This window comes from Ascaphus truei, chromosome 3 (assembly GCF_040206685.1).
Source record: "Ascaphus truei isolate aAscTru1 chromosome 3, aAscTru1.hap1, whole genome shotgun sequence".
Taxonomy (NCBI): Eukaryota; Metazoa; Chordata; class Amphibia; order Anura; family Ascaphidae; genus Ascaphus; species Ascaphus truei.
This window is the reverse complement of record NC_134485.1, coordinates 334,320,632-334,338,732: the sequence shown is the minus strand read 5'-3', so window position 1 is coordinate 334,338,732 and position 18,101 is coordinate 334,320,632. Positions and strand designations below refer to the sequence as shown.

The following is an 18,101-nucleotide window of genomic DNA, read 5'->3' as shown; positions in this document are numbered from 1 at the left end:
TTATAAGTGGTATTTTTATTGGCTATATAAAAAAAAATGAAAGTACAGGTAATTTACTGAAAAAGAAAGAAAAGAAAAATAATAATTGTTTGTTCTTGTATAGTGCGTCTAGTTGTTTACGTAGCGCTTTACAGAGACATTTTGCAGGCACAGGTCCCTGCTCCATGGAGCTTACAATCTATGTTTTTTGGTGTCTGAGGCACAGGGAGATAAAGTGACTTGCCCAAGGTCACAAGAAGCCAACACCAGTAATTGAACCAGGTTCCCCTGCTTCAAACTCAGTGCCAGTCAGTGTCTTTACTCATACTCCTTCTCTAAACTTTTCTGAGTGAAACCAAACCTTTAACCAAAAAAGTATCTGCATTGAGCTAGTTTATATAGCACAGTGTGTACACCCGGCAATGCCACATGGGAGGAGGAAATTAGTCCCCTTCACTGCAGGAGAGGCCAGCAATGCGTAGGGGTTATATAAACACAACTAACAGCAGGGAGGCTGAGATAAGAAGAAAGAAAGAGGAGGAGTGAGGGAGTCAGAGCTGGCATGTTCTGCTCAAACTAATTACTGAATGAAAACACCCCCTTAGGAGAACAAAAACCACTAGTCTCAGTTAGCATAATATATACCTAATGCAGAAAGCACTTACATATGTAGCATCTTCGCTGTCTCTGGTGTCCCATGGCTATGGTTTATCATTTAACCCCTTGGCTGTCAGAGGGATAGCAGAGGAATGTGTTGCAGAGGCTGTGAGGGTGTTTGTACATATGTATGAAGATGGGGCATTGTGACCCTGAAACGTTGCTTTTTTTGTTGCCTATATTCCTCTGGTAATCCTGTGAATGTAAAACAGATGTGCTGGCTGTCAGAAGCAGTATTTCACTGGTTCTCTTTGGTTTACTCTGATTACAACAAGGATTATTGTGGGAGAAGCAGTCTATAGCATTATTGTTATTATTTATTTCTAACGCACTAACATATTCTGTAGCGCGGTACAATAAGGTTGGACAACGAAAACAATAAGATAACAAGTATAAACGTACGTTGTTACAGTATGTAAGGCGGGAACTGCCCCAAAAGAGCTTACCGTCTATAAGGAAGGGTAAGTGGAAACATAAGCATTAGATTTATCACATATTAAGAGACACTGTTTGTGATGTCTTGAGAGAAAGGAGCTGAGTTATGGGTGAGCTAAAGGTGTATTTCAACTGCACCAAAAACATAGATTGTAAGCGCATCTGTTCAGGGACCGTGTCTGCAAAAATCCTATGTACATTGCTGTGTACCACGCATTATGTATTGTATGTCTTTTTTTATATAGCGTCATTAGTGTACATAGCGCTTCACAGTAGTAATACATGTGACAATCATAAATAACAAATAATACAAATAACAGGTCATGGGAATAAGCGCTTCAGACATAAAAGCAACATTTCGGAAGAGGAATCCCTGCTCCGAAGAGCTTACAATCTAATTGGAAGGTAGGAAGAACGTACAGAGACAGTAGGAGGGCATTCTGGTAAATGCGGCCAAGCTTTATGTATTGTGTGTCCAGAATTATCCACGGTGCTACTCATATGCTTCTTTAAGCACGTGTGTCTTAAGGTGCATCTTAAAGGTGGATAGAGGGTGCTAGTCGGGTATTGAGGGGAAGGGCATTCCAGAGGTGTGGGGCAGTCAGTGAGAAAGGCGGGAGAGGGCATTAGATACAAAGGGGGTAGAGAGAAGACATGAGTCGGGATGGTGCATGGCGAGATTATACTGTAATTGTGAAGCGCTTTGAGTCCCATTGGGAGAAAAGCGCCATATATGAAATAAAATTATTATCACCTACTGTATATGTAAACTTTATAATGAAAACAAGATAAATCGCACACTTCCATAAAGAAAGTCCTCAGACCATTTATTGGATATATTGTACATAACCTACGTTTTGGGGTACAAAAATAAACCCTTCAGGTATATAAGGGTTCATCTTTTTTAACCCCGAAACACTGTGCTTTTTTGGGGGGGGTCTTATGTATATCAAACAAATGGTCTGTGGACCTTCTTTATGACAGTGTGCAATTTTCTCCTTTTCATTATAAAGTTTGCAATTAGTGACGGTTTTAAGGGGATCCCATCAAAGATTCTCGCCACCACTGGAGATCACGTTAGCTTTAAGACTATTTACCAACGGGAAGTGCAGAACAAGTATATATTTTATGATTTACCTACAGTATATGTAAGTGCAAGACGCAGCGTTCTCATCATTCTACTCAATGTAGCAGCCCAAGATTCCTGCTATATAGTGTGAAATAAAACTAATTTAATGCCATTAAACATAAAACAAAAATAGTTCTATTCAACAGTACTACTAATATATCCTATAATAATAATCAGTGGTGAAGTTGATTTATTCTTACAGTTACTCACCCTCTCTACCCTCCTCCCCCCCCCCCCCCCGCTTGTTGACAACCTTGCGACCAGACCAACTCCCCCCTTTTTCACAGCACCAATGCTCCCACCCCCCTCTACTTCTCTCCATGTATTTCTCTCCCCCTGGCTGTCTCTTACTCTTTCCCGCTCTCTTCCTCCCTCACTCTCCCCCCTCACTCTTCTGGAGGAAAGCTGTGGACAGACAGGGAGATGCAGGGAAATGGAGGGAGGTGCGGAGAAAGACAGGGAGACCGCAGGGAAAAACATCATGGAGACGGAGAGAGAGGCAGGGAGATTTAGGTCCCCTATAATTCATGCCGCGTACGACCGTACCAGCCTACTTTCACCACTGATAATTAATAATTGCCACCACTTAGCTCATTAGTGCACAGAGCCAGGGTGTGCTCACAACATCATGTCACCCATCACATATGAAAGACAAGGGGAAATCTCCAGCACAAAAAGAAAAATACAACGTTTAAAAAAGGCATCCATACTAACCAATATAGCAAAACAAAATCACAATCTACAGTACATACCTCCCGGGAAATAACAGGCAAAGCCAGCATTTCTAGCCATCGCTGCCCTTTTATCAGCCAAAGCTCTGGCTGGATAAATGGCTGAGGTGGCCTGAAACGCTGGCTTTGCCTGTTATTTCCTTTGAGGTATGTAGAATGTCTGAGACTGTATTACGTAGACTGTCATTTTGTTGCTATATTGATCAGTATTGATATTTTTTATGATGTACTAATAAATGTTGTATTTTTTATTTACTTTTAAAGCTGAATTTCTTTTTGTGCTGGAGTTTTCCCCTTGTCTTTCATTAAACATAAAAGCAGGAAACATATCCCTTCATGTACTAAATGGACCCAGCTGTTGCTGTACAGTCTAGAGCAGGGGCGCGCAAACTTATTTTGCTACGGCCCCCCTGCCTTGCTCCCTCTATTCCTGCGCCCCTTACCTCGTGCGGCATGAAATGACGCTGCGTGGTCGTGTGACGTCACGTGCCCCCCCAAAAAAAATCCTCCGCCCCCCAGTTTGTGCACTGCTGGTCTAGAGAAGATAGATGTTATTGAATGTGGGGGAGAGATACCAGATTATTGTATTACAATGGGAATGTAGGAGATGTGTGCAGAGGTACCCAATGGAGACCGTTTTAAGGTCAAACTAAAATGAGGCTTTATTGCACCTGTTCCTTTAACACAGTAAAAACATTCAAAATAAACAAAATAAAGGCCTACTCCGCTTTGGAGAATAGCTACACCTTTACTCTGTCCCTTTCTAACCGGGTGAGTAGCTAAGCTAGTTACCACCCTCAAACATATATACATATAGATATACAACAGTCCAAGAAGGAAGTCTCTTATCTGTGTGTTGTAGCTGTAGGGGAAGGTCTCTCTGCTCTCCTAGGTCAGTACCCTTGTGTGCTATGGCAATGTCTGTGTCCAGGTATAGAGGTCTGGTCCCCTTGTCTTGCTATCAGCATACAGTCCTTCTGCAGCTCAAGACATCTGTTCCTCTGGTCAGCCCTAGTTGTGGGATAAGGAAATCTTCCTGTTTCTCAGAACAGGCTTTTTCTAACACCTTCAGCCAGGTGGAGTCTGGTTGATTGCCTATGCAATTAACCAGCACACTGCCTGATTTAGAGACAGTTTTTCTCAACAGTGATAAGTCCCTGTTATGGGAAATAGATGTCAGTCTGTGGAAGCAATGTCTACAAGCGCCATTAACTTTGTAAATCTGATGTCTTTGTGCTTCAAATTAAATGTCGATGACTTTATTTTCGTCACTACACTCTGTTCAGTTTGTTGTGTGGCTCTGCTAATCTCCAAATGTAATTACATAACTTTGTTAAAACAGACGTCACTATGATTATTGTGACTTTCATTTCAGAGGAGGAACTTGGTTTGAATCCCAGTGCTGGTTCCTTATCACTGGGGCCAACCCAATTTATCTCCCTGGACACCAAAACATCAGAAAGTAAACTCTTCAGGCTGGAACTCCTTCCTGTGACATGTCATCACTTTATCCGAAACAAAAGATCATAGTTTTCTTCACAATTTTCTTCACAATTTGGAAAAGCAACGTTGCCAAGACATGACATGTGATGGGATCTATTTACAGAAGGCTTCAAATTTGGAAACTGGGGCAAAACTGCACCAGCTTCCTTAGCCAAATCCTATTGCTTAAGATGGGACTCTTCTTCTAATAAATTTGATGCTTATTTTGCCAGATTTCTGAGGCCTTTCCGCAGCTGCAATGCCCAGTGACCCAAAAGATAAAAACGAGTGCTTATATATATCCCATCTTAAGCAATAGGATTTGGCTAAGGAAGCTAGTGCAGTTTTGCCCCAGTTTCCCAATTTGAAGCCTTCTGTAAATAGGTCCCATCACATGTCTTGGCAACGTTGCTTTTCCAAATTGTGAAGAAAACTATGATCTTTTGTTTCGGATAAAGTGATGACATGTCACAGGAAGGAGTTCCAGCCTGAAGCGTATATATATATATATATATATATATATATATATATATATATATATATATACAAATACAACTGTATGCTCATCTGCATGTCTTAGGCAGGTCTGCAACCCCGCCTTTCCCCATCATCACCCAGCATACAGCACTTCCACTGCAGCAAGGGATTCTGGGAAATGACATGCAAATGAGCACACAGTGTCACTTTTTGCCTCAAAAACCATTTTTAACATGGTTCCCTATAGGCTTAAGCTTGCTGCATGGTCACAGCTTTGAGCACAGCCAGGGTTAAGGTGCATACCCAGAAAACCACCCACAGACAGCTGTTTCGACCTTGATGGGTCTCATCAGTGTGGGGTTGATTTTAACTGGATATGCATGAGAGGCTATGGGATAGGCTATACCATAATACTGAGTTAAGTTATGGTGAGTAAAAAAAAAATATATATATATATATAGTGAAACCTATCCAAAGCTTCATTTTGCAAAGCCAGTATAACCAACCCCACACTAAGGAGACCCATTAAGGTCGAAACAGCTGTCTGTGGGTAGGTTTACTGGCTATGCATCTTAACCCAGGCTGTGATCAAAAGCTGTGAAATGCAGCAAGCATAAGCTTTAGGGGACCATGTTATATAGTTTTGAAGCAAAAGGTGCCACTGTGTGCTCATTTGCATGTAACTTCCCAGAATCCCTTGCTGCAGTGGAAGCACTGTATGCTGGGTGATAATGGTGAAAGGCAGGGCTGCAAACCGGTCTAAGACATGCAAATGAGCATACAGTAATATTTCATTAGCTATATGCTTTACTGTGGAGGTTTTTTGTCACTTATTTTACTCACCATAACTTAACTAAGTATATATATACAGCTGAACCCCGTTATAACGCGGTCCTCTGGGCCACCCGATCCGAGCGCGGTATAACCGGGGTTGCGCTACTTTAAAAATAAATGGCCGCCGCGCGCCCGATCGGAAGGAGAAGGAAGGAGGTGCCGGCAGCCCCAGCAACTTCCCCCAGCAGCTCCACCACGATCCCCCAATAGCCCCACCACGATCCCCCAGCAGCCCCACCACGATCCCCCAGCAGCCCCACCACGATCCCCAGCAGCCCCACCACGATCCCCACCACAATCCCCCAGCAGCCCCATCACGATCCCCACCACAATCCCCCAGCAGCCCCACCACGATCCCCACCACAATCCCCCAGCAGCCCCATCACGATCCCCAGCACCACACTGCGTTAAAAGCGGATTCGCGTTATAGCGGATCACGCTATAACGAGGTTGAGCTGTGTATATATATATATATACATATATATACACACACACACACACACACACACATACAAATTATGCAAGGCTCAATTGAGTATATACATAACGTTTGGTAAACAGGCAATGGTTTTAGCTGTATTAGTAGTCCCACTAGTCCAGATCACTATCTAAATATATGTATACATCAAATGTTGTATTATTAAACTGTAGTATGTATAAAATATGATGTATAAATGTACACACAAGATGTGCCCATTTAACGTTTGTTCAAGCACTGGGCCCATGAGAAATAGAGATCTCATTTCTCTTCATTGTTTTGTCTCTTTATACACACACTGAAATGCACTATTCGTTATCTCTTATTACCAGCCATTAACTTAAATACGTATTAACCCGTTTAATGACTCTCCAGCTTGAGTGAAATCTCATACACTAACTCTTGATTAGCCACCAATTCATCCCTCTCCCACTGCTCACATCTTATCCAGAAATACACACCAAGCTTCAGCCAAAAAAAGGCTACAGCTGTATTGATTTAATTCTCCTGTCTAAGGTAATTCCAGATATACTTTCTAAACTCAACCAAAATGCTATTCTGGGTGTTTTTGGAGCTACAAAGGTATAAATGTATAAAAATCCACTGCCGGGATTAGCCCTTGAGACAAGTAAAATCTGTTGATGTTCACTGAACCTACCATCAGCCCCAGCATGCTAGCTCTTGTAAGGCTCACAAAATACCATAAGAGCACTGTACGGGGTTAAACTATTGATTTTTCTAAATACTGCTTTATGAGTCAGGCCTGATCATTGTATCATTGCAATCCATGCAGCATTCTCCCCTTAGTCGGCTATGTGTTCCAAGCAACCTGAAACAAACGCAGTATATAGTGGTAATACCAGGGCAGGGATGAAGGCAGATTAGGATCTCTTGCTTTCTTTCTCCCCATGTGTTGCTATATCTACAACTTGCTCAGCCAATCCCACATTCAACCATTTTATTTACCTCCATGCCTTAATCTTCCTCTCCCACGCAATGTATTGCCGGTCTCCCTGGCAGCAGGGGTTGGGGATTAACGGAACAGGCTCTCCATCTCTGAATCTACTGCTGCTCAAATTTAGTCCTCAAGGGCTACCCAAATGGCCAGATTTTCAGGGCAATACATACCTAAGCAAGTTGCCTTAGTAATGATTAAAAACTACTTTGATAGTAGCCCTTATGGACTGAATTTAAGCACCAATGTCTTAATCTAATTCCACCTCAGTTGTAGTTCCTTTAGAAGACTATATACCATGACTTTTTGTACAGTATGTCATTCTTATACTAAAGTATTCCATTGACATCGCTACTAAATGTATAGTGTTTATAATGGCTGCTATCACACATCATAGAAATAAATGCAATGAGGTTTGTGGGAAACATTGATAATTTTGCCATGTATACAGTAATCAAAACCTGATACAAAAATAGTGCCTATTTCTAATTGTGCTTTGATTTCCTGTTTTTTTTTCCCACCTTGAAACACTTAGAAGGACATTAGATAAAGATTGTACAGCATTTCCATAGTGTTTATCAAATATTTCAAAATACGTATACTTTTTTTGATGTGAAACTTCTTAGCTGGCACAAATCTCCTTCATGGAGACGGAAGTTTGTTATGGAAGTGAGGTAATTGGGCACAGAAGAAGCCGTAGGTGTGATGTAATTGTTGCCAGTAGAAGCCATAGGCTCACACATGCGCAGACATGGCCGTCGGATGTGCATGCGCAGATGTGACAGTCGGGTCACTCATGCGCTAATGCATCCGTCGATACAAGTCATCGCATGCGTATAGACAACCTCCGTATCCCGCACATGCACATAGATGGAAGTCCACCCAATCCTACCCATGCACAGTTGGGACCGGCTCTGTCTGCACATGTGCAGAGACAGGCAGATCCACAAGTGCATGCGCACAGACAACCACCCCACATGCACAGAGGCCTCCAGCTCTGCCTGCACATGCACAGAGGTGGCCGGATCCGCACGCGCAGAGGCAAATAACAGCAAGCGCATGTGCACAGATGTCTCAAACTATCAGCACGGATGACTCCTCCCGCGCATGCGCATAGTCGGCAGCCCAACCAATCGTACGCATGCATGCGCAGATTGGTCCAACTCTGCCTACGCATGCGCAGAGACGGTCAGCTCCACGCCAGTACATACGCAAGCGCATAGCCACCCAGTACCACCTGCGCCTGTATCCAGATACTGAGGCTTGGAACACACACACACACTTTGTGTCCACGTTGTAAGTCAGACTTCTTTGCATTTTATCAAAGAAATTGTATTATCATTTTAATGATTTTTATTGAATGAAAGACTTTTGAAAGTGACAAAACACACAAGTTTCACTTATATAGCGCATGCTCAGCACACACCCCTTATGTGTTTGTTTTTTTTAGAAAAGGTTGTCAATCCTCTCCATTCCAACCAGTAAACATGTCACTGTCATTAGTTCACTTTTGTCCTAAGATGGATTGCCCCTTTAAATACTGTAACTTCCCTTCGGCTGTTAGCCAAGTCCAAATTCACTCTCTACCGTTCTACATTTATTTCTCTCTTACACTCTCTGTCCACATGACACGGCTTCATTCTCCCCTTCCCAGCCCTTTGCTGGCATTGTCGTTCTCTCTGTTCGCAGGTAGCTCACATTTGCTGCTTTCAGTAATTGAGTTTTTAGTAAACACGGATATTGACGATTTGCTTAATTTGTTGCCGAATGAAATTCCATCGATTTGGCAGCTGTTCAGGTGGCGATTCCTGGATGGCATTCAAAGTGAGATCAGCAGGAAGCAACTCTAAGATCAATAGTAGCTGACTCAGCACAATCCCACGTCTGTCAGCCGAGTGGTATTTTGTGTGTATGCTATTTTTTTTTTTTTTTAACCTATTAGATACTGCAAAGACCAGCAGACTCCCCTGAACATATCAGTACAACATGCGCATGACAGGTAATCGGTAACCCCACTGCTTGAGGAAGTTGCCAAGAAGTGTGGAGATGGATCTTACAGCTGCCTGCAGCAGACGTAGGGCCTCATTCTATATCATTTGAAGCATCCGTTTATGATGTTTTCGCCCAAAAATCCCCATTAAGGTCAATAGTGATTTGCGTCTCGAATGGCTGCTTCGGACTATATCGAATGACCTTCTTCATTTTATATTAGCCCTCTCCTGGCTATTTAAACCATTAGTGCTACTACTTCAACGTGGTTAAAATAGTGCCGTTTGACCATCTCTAAAGCAGCAAACCATGGAAAAGCAAATGCAGACCCCTGGAGTCTGACACATATCTCCAGGTCAACATTGATCCAGCTCTGATTTTGTATTATTATTGGCTGGTCTGTTACCAACACTGGCATAATAGTTAAATCTGAAGAAAGACTGACCTGGATCATTATCACAATACTGGCATGGAGTTAGTTAACAACAATGATCTCAGGATAGTTGCTCTGTATGTATGTATGTATGTACAGTATGTACAGTATGTATGTATGTATGTCTTCATTTATTGAGTTGGCGGAGAGCCATCCAGGAGGATATACTGTAGCGAAGAGACATTCAGAGACTTTGGTCTGTACAGCAGGTGGAAGGTCAGAGTTTGAAAGGTAAATTTGTGTGTCATCATCATAGAGGTATGTATGTATGGCTGTCTTTATTGATATTTGAACCCAAGAAATGTTATAAGATCACCTAGAGAGAGTGTGTAAAGTGAAAAGAGAAGAGGTCCAAGGAGAGACCACTGGGGGGCCCCCACAGAGAGATCGACAGAGGCAGAGGAGGTGTTAGTAAACCAAACACTGAAAGTAGGATGGGAGAGGAAAGAGGAAATCCAGGATAGAGCTCTGTTATGATACCAAGAGTATGGAGAATGTGAAGGAGAAGAGGGTGATCCGCAGTATCAAACGCTGTAGAGAGGTCGAGTAATATGAGCAGAGTGTAATGACCTTTGTCTTTAGCAGCATGGAGGTCATTAGTTATTTTGGTGAGGGCTGTTTTGGTGGAATGAAAAGTGTGGAGACCAGATTGTAGAGGATCTAGGAGAAAAAAGGTGGTGAGATAATGTAGCAAGCGAGAGAATACAAGGCGTTCAAGGAGTTTAGAGGCAAAAGGCAGAAGGCAGACAGGGCGATATTAGAGAGACTGGTAGGGTTACGCTTGGTTGTTTTTGAGTAAGGATATAACTGTTGCTTACTTGAAGAAGGAGGGAAAGGTAGCAGAGTAGAGGGAGAAGTTGAAAATAGAGAAGGAGAAATCCATCTCCAGTATTTGAGAAAGGCACAGGTAATGAAAGCACACTTAAAATATACAGGACCCTGCTTAATTTTACATTAGATATCTCTTGAATGCTGCAGCATAGAAAAGAAAGCTTAAAATAAACAAAAATGCAACAACATGCATTGCATTTTTAACACCTTCAGTGTCAAGGGGACCTTGCAGTAGATCTGCTATTCTCACACCATTACTGCTGGGGGTCAGCAAATCTTTTGACATCATTAGGGGGTATGTATAGTGAAAGTTTGATGGGTGCAACCGATGTAACAAATATAAATATAATACTTGTTTTTTTTCTGATCAATCTGGTGTTTGCGTACGCTTGCACCATCAAATCTTTGATAAGTAGGGGTGAAGATCACAAAAGGTGAGGTATGGTTCTAGATTATCCTGTATGGGGCAGGTTAGGAAAATCCAAGCTTTTCATCATCCATTCCAATATATTTTCCCTGCAGGACGGCTGAACAAAGTTTTGAGCAATGTAAAACTAGGATTGTCTGAGCCTGTCCTTAGAGGTCACACTATTCATATAGCTTTTTAAGGTACAGTAGATGTAGATCTTACAATACGTTACTGTCAGTGACAACAACTGTGTAGTAATACAGCCCCCAATGCAATGCATCCCAGCAGAAATTCAAAGACCACTTTCTCCTCCTTCAGCACTTTCCTTATTTTAGAAAGGTTTATACAATATGACCTGACCGAGAGACAATCTTGAGACAATCTTTCTTTTTATATTTAAAAAGAAAGTGAAACATTACGTGTATAAATACAAAAGTTATTCAACAGTGTTACTACTTTTGTGTAAAACGTTGTGCTACTCTTTGCCCACTATATGTACAGTACTGTAGGACCAACATAAGCATTGCCCTCAATGGCCACCTAGTCCTTTGGTTAATAGTTGAAGGTCACCATTGAATGTGTCTAGTTGCTTTCTTCTAACACTAGAAAAGGTCAGTGTTTTTATGTGAACATTTTGAAATATTCACAAGTTGATCCTCTAGTTCTGCTACATTTTATTTTTTATTCAATGAGGGAAATCTGTGAATATTTGATGTATGATATCAGGATTGACATACCCTGTTAATTAGGACCACATAACCATTTTACAAGTATCATCCTTTCAGGAGGAGAATATATTCAAAGCTGGGCCTCCCATGGGCAGAAGAACTGTGATGTCAAACCCTTCTTCTTGCCTCTGTGAATAAACAGGACCATATCGGTGTACAGGCTGTCCCTAAATATGCCAGGCAGAGTGTGCATTACAGAATGGCTTCCCGGAATCAGATTTGTACAGCTTCTGATAGGGGGAAGTAGGAGAGAGGGAGAGAGAATGACTAGACCTGAAAAGAAAGAGGGGGGGGAGGGGCAATTGAAAAAAAAAAAAGAGATCGAGGGAATTATATAAACAGAAGAAGCACTCTCACAACTACAATTATTTCATCTCATTTGCTGCTTGTTACCTGGATGTATGGCACTTAGTGCACATTTAGTTTCAGTGAGGTCAGTAGAACAAGCAGATATTTGGAATACATATGCGTCACCCTGCCAGTAAGAGTGATTTGTTTGTCAACAGTCATTTTTACTAAACACAAAAAGAGCTGCTGAATTGTATTTTTTTTAGCAATCTTTAGAACTAAGGTGCCCTACAATTGTTACCCAGAGATCCAGCCCAGCTTTGCTTAGGTCCAATTAAAAAATCTTTGGTTAGGATTGCTGCTTTAAACGTAACTGTAATCTTGTTTTTTTTACCTTTAGTTATTTTTTTTTACCACTTCTCCTACATATCTATATTTGTGGAACGGTTTGCATATGATCTGTATAAATCTCATGGGGTGATATGTATGCTTCTAATTACAATACTATTTGGTGCCTACAATTCAACTCCAAAAGGCCTCCGGTATTATAGTTACAGCTGTTTAACTGTAATGTCAATTTTTCAATAGCATGAAATGTAGAGTCCCCTGGATTGTAGCATTGATTGGAAACAGGTCCAGGGACTGGTATTAATGGGCATCCTCCAATATGGTGGTCTTACTTACACATATAAATAGCAGTAGTCTACCTCTATTACTTTAGCAGGGACTGTATCCACTCTGTTGTACTGCAATGTTTGGTTATCACCAGCAATCTATCCAATATGAATATACTGTAGGACACTGAGCAGACAGTCCCCATATGCCCCCTATTTCCCACTGGGATATGTTCTTCGTACTTGAAGAATACACCAATCGCAGACATACCAAACGCTATGTAGTAAGTAATAAGGTACTTATTTTTTAGAAAAGTGAAAACAAATGTTGCCATTTCTTATGTACCAAGAAATATCCTGCTGGCCCTTATTAATGTACAGTACCAATTTTTTTTAATAGGCACTGACCAATAAAATAGCTTTTTTTCTGGCTCAAAGTCTCCTGTCCACAGATTCACAGCATTGCTAAAATCGAATTAAAAGTAATCTGATTATTTGTAATGATGCTGAATTAAGAGAGATGTTGGAAGAGATTAACTAAACAGTATTCAGGAGCTACATACTAAGAGAGTAAAAGTATGCCGGGGTTGAGCTACACAAGTTTGGATTAAAGGAATTGGGATGAAGGGTGACCTGAGAATGTCAACAGATAGGTAGGAGGTACCTCGTGAGTGAGGGCAGGAAGGAATGTACAGTAGAAGAAAACAGCTGGGGTAGTTGACAATGGGTAGGAAGGATAGAGTGATGGAGGCTGGAAAATGGGCATGTTACAGTGGGCAGGAATAGTTGCAACATAAAGGGAAAGTGGGGGACAGGTGAAGAAGACAGGAGGAGGATCAGGAGGGGCAAGATAAATGCATACGGATGAAGGTGGAAAGACCATGTGGAGCAACAAATGTACATCTGTAAAAGATGACAGAAGGGGCATGTGAGGTAGATAGGGAGGGGGAGGTGGTCAAAAATGTTGTATGGAGGTTGTATGGAAGCAAAATGTCAAACAGTTAAAATGGAGAAAGTTACAGAAGGCGGAAGAAGGTAAAGGAAAGGATGGCATTAGTAAATTGGGTGTTTCTCAAACTATCACTCTCCTAGCAGACTTCACAAAATGTTTTTGAGGTGATATCTACTCCTTAACTTGCTATCACTGCCAGAAGATTGATCGGCAGCTATGAGAAGCATTAATAATGTACTCACACAGCTACATTAACAGCACACTGCCCGCAGGAACATTTATAGAGACTTCATCCGAGGCATAATACATGTATGTTTCCTGGTACAATCATTAAACAAAAATGATGCATACTGTAGATGGAATGCTAAAAATACCATTAACAAAGGCACATTAGCTCTTGTGGGCCCACATGATGCAAAACTCCCTCTACAACAGTCAAAGATGGATTTAATTAATCTCTAGACAACACAACTCTTCTTTTTTTTTTTTTTAAATAACTAGTTACAACAAAACAGTTGGCTATATTTCTAATGCTATCGCTGCAGGGGAAAAACCAGATCACATTTTCAGAAGGGGCTGCACCAAAGTTAAAACCCCTTGACCCACCCAGACAAACCAGAGAGACATGACGTTATTTTGCATCTGATCTGCACTTGCAATCAAGCACTTTAATAAGCTGTCACTTAAATGAGCTGTCACGATGTCCAAGGTTGCCAGACAATAAGGTGCCCTGGAGTCGAATAACCAGGAGGAACATCATAAAGGGGGCATGGTCCGTCTGCCGGATCGCATTATAAAACAAGAGCTGCGGTGGGCATGGTAGCAATACTAGCTGTAGGGAAACTCATATGTGCAAATAATTCCACACTCTTAATCACACATCACCAAATACACAACAGCCTGATCATAAAGAAGTATCTGTGACTGCAAGGCAGGTGAGAAGGAATGTAAATTGGGTACAGTATGTAGTTGTTCATTAGATTTGAAGACACTATAAGGGGATCAGCGCACATCTGAAATCTGAATCAGCTTGCGGCCGCATAGTGGGGCTGTGGTAGCAGCTCCTTAGCATGGAGAGCCACAGGTGATGGCTCGTTGTTATGCTTGTACCACCTTTTGCAACCATCAGCTCAATAGTTGATCCCCAAACCTATGAAGTTGGGGATAACAAGTCTACCCAAGCACGCTTGATGCACAACATATTTTAGGGTTCGTATTGGGATATCTGATCGTATAGTAGATGACGGCCATGGTGAAGGATAAACAGACAGATCATTTGCTCCGAAAGATAAGGGTAAGATCGGGTCTTCCACTAACCTCTCACCCGGGCGTAGCAGCAGCTGCACTGAGACAGGACCTTGCGGAAGAGGTTTTGGCAAGCACAGCCGTGGCGTGGGTTACCCCCTCTCATTGCTCCCCAGGCATGGTGATGCCGAGCCTGGTCCAAAGCATGCCAGTGACGAGGCACCCCCCTCTCTGCCCTACAGCCAACGTGGAACCCACCAAAGGAGAAGGGGGGGTTGGGAGGTCAGAGAAAAAAGGGGTAGGGAGGAGCAGTGCGGATATACTGTAGAGATTGGATGTGTATAGAGAGTGAGAGGAGCCAGCTGCTGCCTTGAAGCTGGCTGAGAGAGGCTGTGTTACTGTCTGCTAAAGTGGCAGCTTTGCAAGCTGATCTACTGCTAGGAGCTGCTTTCAAGGAGGAGTCAGTGGCTCTTCCAGGAATTGCTAAGCACTCCCTCCATCTCATTCTCCCTTCTGGTCTATCTCTTCCATCACCCGCTTCTTCTTTCATGCTTCGTATGACTCTATAGCCGTTACCACTTCCATTAATTTTAACATTTTTAATTAAATACACATTTTGCAACCAGTTTTGTTCCTGCCTAAGTTTTTCGGCTTTCCCTGTTCTTAAATAAAATGATATGTTTTTCTTATTTAGAGCTGGCAGTGTAGGTGGCATTTTGCAGACACGACTCCCTGACCCGCAGAGCTTACAATGTGGTGCCCGAGACACAGGGAGGTTGCGACTTGCCTGAGATAACGAGGACTGACGCAGGGGTTGGAACAGGACTTACCAGCATCAAAGATATTACCACTAACGTATTCCTTGAGACCCAGATTGTAGTAGACTGTAAGCTCTGTGGGACAGGGCTCTTCAGCATAAACGTAATGTAGTGTAAACGTAATGAATATAGGTAACACATCATTCAAATTGTGTATGTTATATGAATGTTAATGTGGTGTGTTTTTGCACCATCAAAAAGAATATTAAACAACTTTATCCTGCTTCAATTAGGAGTACCTTGAGCTTTGGAGTTATCCATTTGTATTTTTGGGCTTCTAGTTGGGATAAAAAAAATGTTCTCTAATAGATTTAATTATTTGCTTATATTCTTTATATATCATTTCTAAGAGCCAAAAGGCACAGTCTTTTTTTACGGCTATTTTAGATTTACTCAATGTGTTTTTCCATAGCTTTTTTTAGAGGTACTGATTCTTTAGACACATTAATTTTTTTTAGTGTCAGGGAAGCCTGGTTCAAATCCCAGTGTCAGCTCCTTGTGACCCTGGGCAAGTCACTTTATCTCCCTGTGCCTCAGGCACCAAAAACATAGATTGTAAACTCATCTGGGCAGGGACTGTGCCTGTAACATCTCTATGTGCTCGTACCGCGCACTATACTGTCATTGTGAAGCGCTATGAGTCCATTTGGGAGAAAAGTGCTATATGAAATAATGTTGTTGTTGTTATTATTATTAGAACAAACATTTATGAAGCTTCAACAAAGCAAATCCCCCTGTTTATTACAATTGGGCTACCCTGAATTTGGGCTCAGTATCACTGCTTCGTAAACCTCCTCGCTAACAAACGAAACAAACTGAAAATCCTACAGCAAAAGTCATTGCTCTAAGAAAGAGGCATCTGACTCGGGTGGCCTGTAAATTGGGAAGGGATGTCTGCACCAGAGTTACAAGATGACACAGTGGGCCATATTTATTAAGCAGCACTAAGCCATACAGGCACCATCCTGCACATTACAGTAGATGGGACTGTGGTACTTTGCAGCTTCACACTGCTTAGTGAATATGGCTCAGTGTGTTATAAACATAGCGAGATCCTCGTGGCATCACATGGCTAGGGACTGTATTCCAAGGGGGATTATTTCTAGGTCCTCATTAAGCAGGTCATACCATTGGGTCATCCTGTTTAAATAGATAAGGGACATTTGTATCTCCAGTCTCTATCACGGCTTCCTATGGCTTTAAACAAGTTGTGGCCCCCTAGGAGGAGGACCTTTACTTATTAACATGGAATGGGATGCAGTCCTCTCTGGCAGCTCAGGGGTTAATGTTGCCTATAAGGGTCCCCCCTTTATAATGCATTCAAGACATGTTGGTGTATTTGTACTGGGCCACAGATCTCAGTTTTATATCTACACAGCAGTGCATTCTGGACCTTGTAGTTCTGTTTGATTATGTAACCCTTTCGGTATTGTGCTTCGAAAGACATGTGGTCCTTGTTGCCCAAGAGAGTCTGCCAGATAGGACAATTAGGAAATCATATAAATAGCATGTGAATCCTCTGTTATTAAATGGGTCTGCAAAGCATTCATCATATGGGTTTATGGCATTTTTGTAGTCACAGGGAAGCTGTGGGTTGTAAAATGGAGCCTGATGTATTACTCAGAGCTGATAAACTACTACCATGCTGTGCTATTGAAGCCAATATTTTTCTGATCTGAACCTTCCCGCTCTTTAATGTACCGTCATAATATAAATCAGTACTGGGTACACATTTCTAGTTGTCAGGAGAATTCTCTTGGAGGGAGCTGAGACACCTCAATCCTATTGCTACTGGCAACCTACAGCCCATAGTGCCTGTCAGTCATGCACAAATTTGTGCTGGTTATGCAGATTTGTTGCAGGCTGTGATATTTTTGTTGTGGGCCAAAATAAGAGTACTTCATAGATGAAATGATAGTGCGCAGAGCTTTCACAGCCTCGGTGCTTTCTCATTCTGTAGAAGGTTAGTGGCACTATACAGGCATACCCCGCTTTAAGTACACTCACTTTAAGTACACTCGCGAGTAAGTACATATCCCCCATTAGGCAAACGGCAGCTCACGCATGCGCCGGTCATCACGTCCTGAATAGCAATACCGGCTCCCTACCTGTACCGAAGCTGTGCGCAAGCGGGGAGACTATAGAGCCTGTTACAAATGCGTTATTTACATCAGTTATGCACATATATGACGATTGCAGTACAGTACATGCATCGATAAGTGGGAAAAGGTAGTGCTTCACTTTAAGTACAATTTCGCTTTACATACATGCTCCGGTCCCATTGCGTACGTTAATGCGGGGTATGCCTGTACAGCACACTGCATTTATTGCCCCCTCGTCTGACAGTGAAAGGGATAAGGGAATCATTTTGACTGGGAATCATTTCTGTGGGAATGTAGACAGCAAATAAATAAAGAAGAAGACATAGCTGCAATCTTTCTGGACACAAAGTCTAAGGCCTCGGGCATGGTCAGCGCCCCCGTGGTGTGCGGCTGCTCGGCAGCGAGCCCCTGCAGTCGCAATGAGAGCGGCTTTAGCAGGGGCTCGCGCTCACTTCCGCACGCTTGCGGAAGCGTGTGTCTTAAGAAATCTTAGTTTAGTTTCGGCCGGTCACGTGAGGGATTCGCCCAATGAGGG

The 18,101-nt window shown here is 42.3% G+C and overlaps 1 protein-coding gene across 4 annotated transcripts in view; it reads right to left on the bottom strand.

Moving 5' to 3' along the window:
- The window catches only part of ARHGEF25 (Rho guanine nucleotide exchange factor 25), a 248,073-nt gene that overhangs the window by 122,675 nt on the left and 107,297 nt on the right, over nucleotides 1-18,101 (bottom strand). Inside the window, exon 1 of one of the 4 annotated variants that reach the window (XM_075591565.1) lies at nucleotides 14,719-15,075. The exons of 2 other annotated variants lie outside the window; for them this stretch is intronic. In XM_075591565.1, coding sequence (XP_075447680.1) covers nucleotides 14,719-14,812 — 94 coding nt within the window. In that variant the 5' untranslated portion in view covers nucleotides 14,813-15,075. Of the gene's footprint in view, nucleotides 1-14,718; nucleotides 15,076-18,101 lie in introns of those variants that run through there. One more of the 4 variants, XM_075591566.1, reaches the window with a different exon arrangement.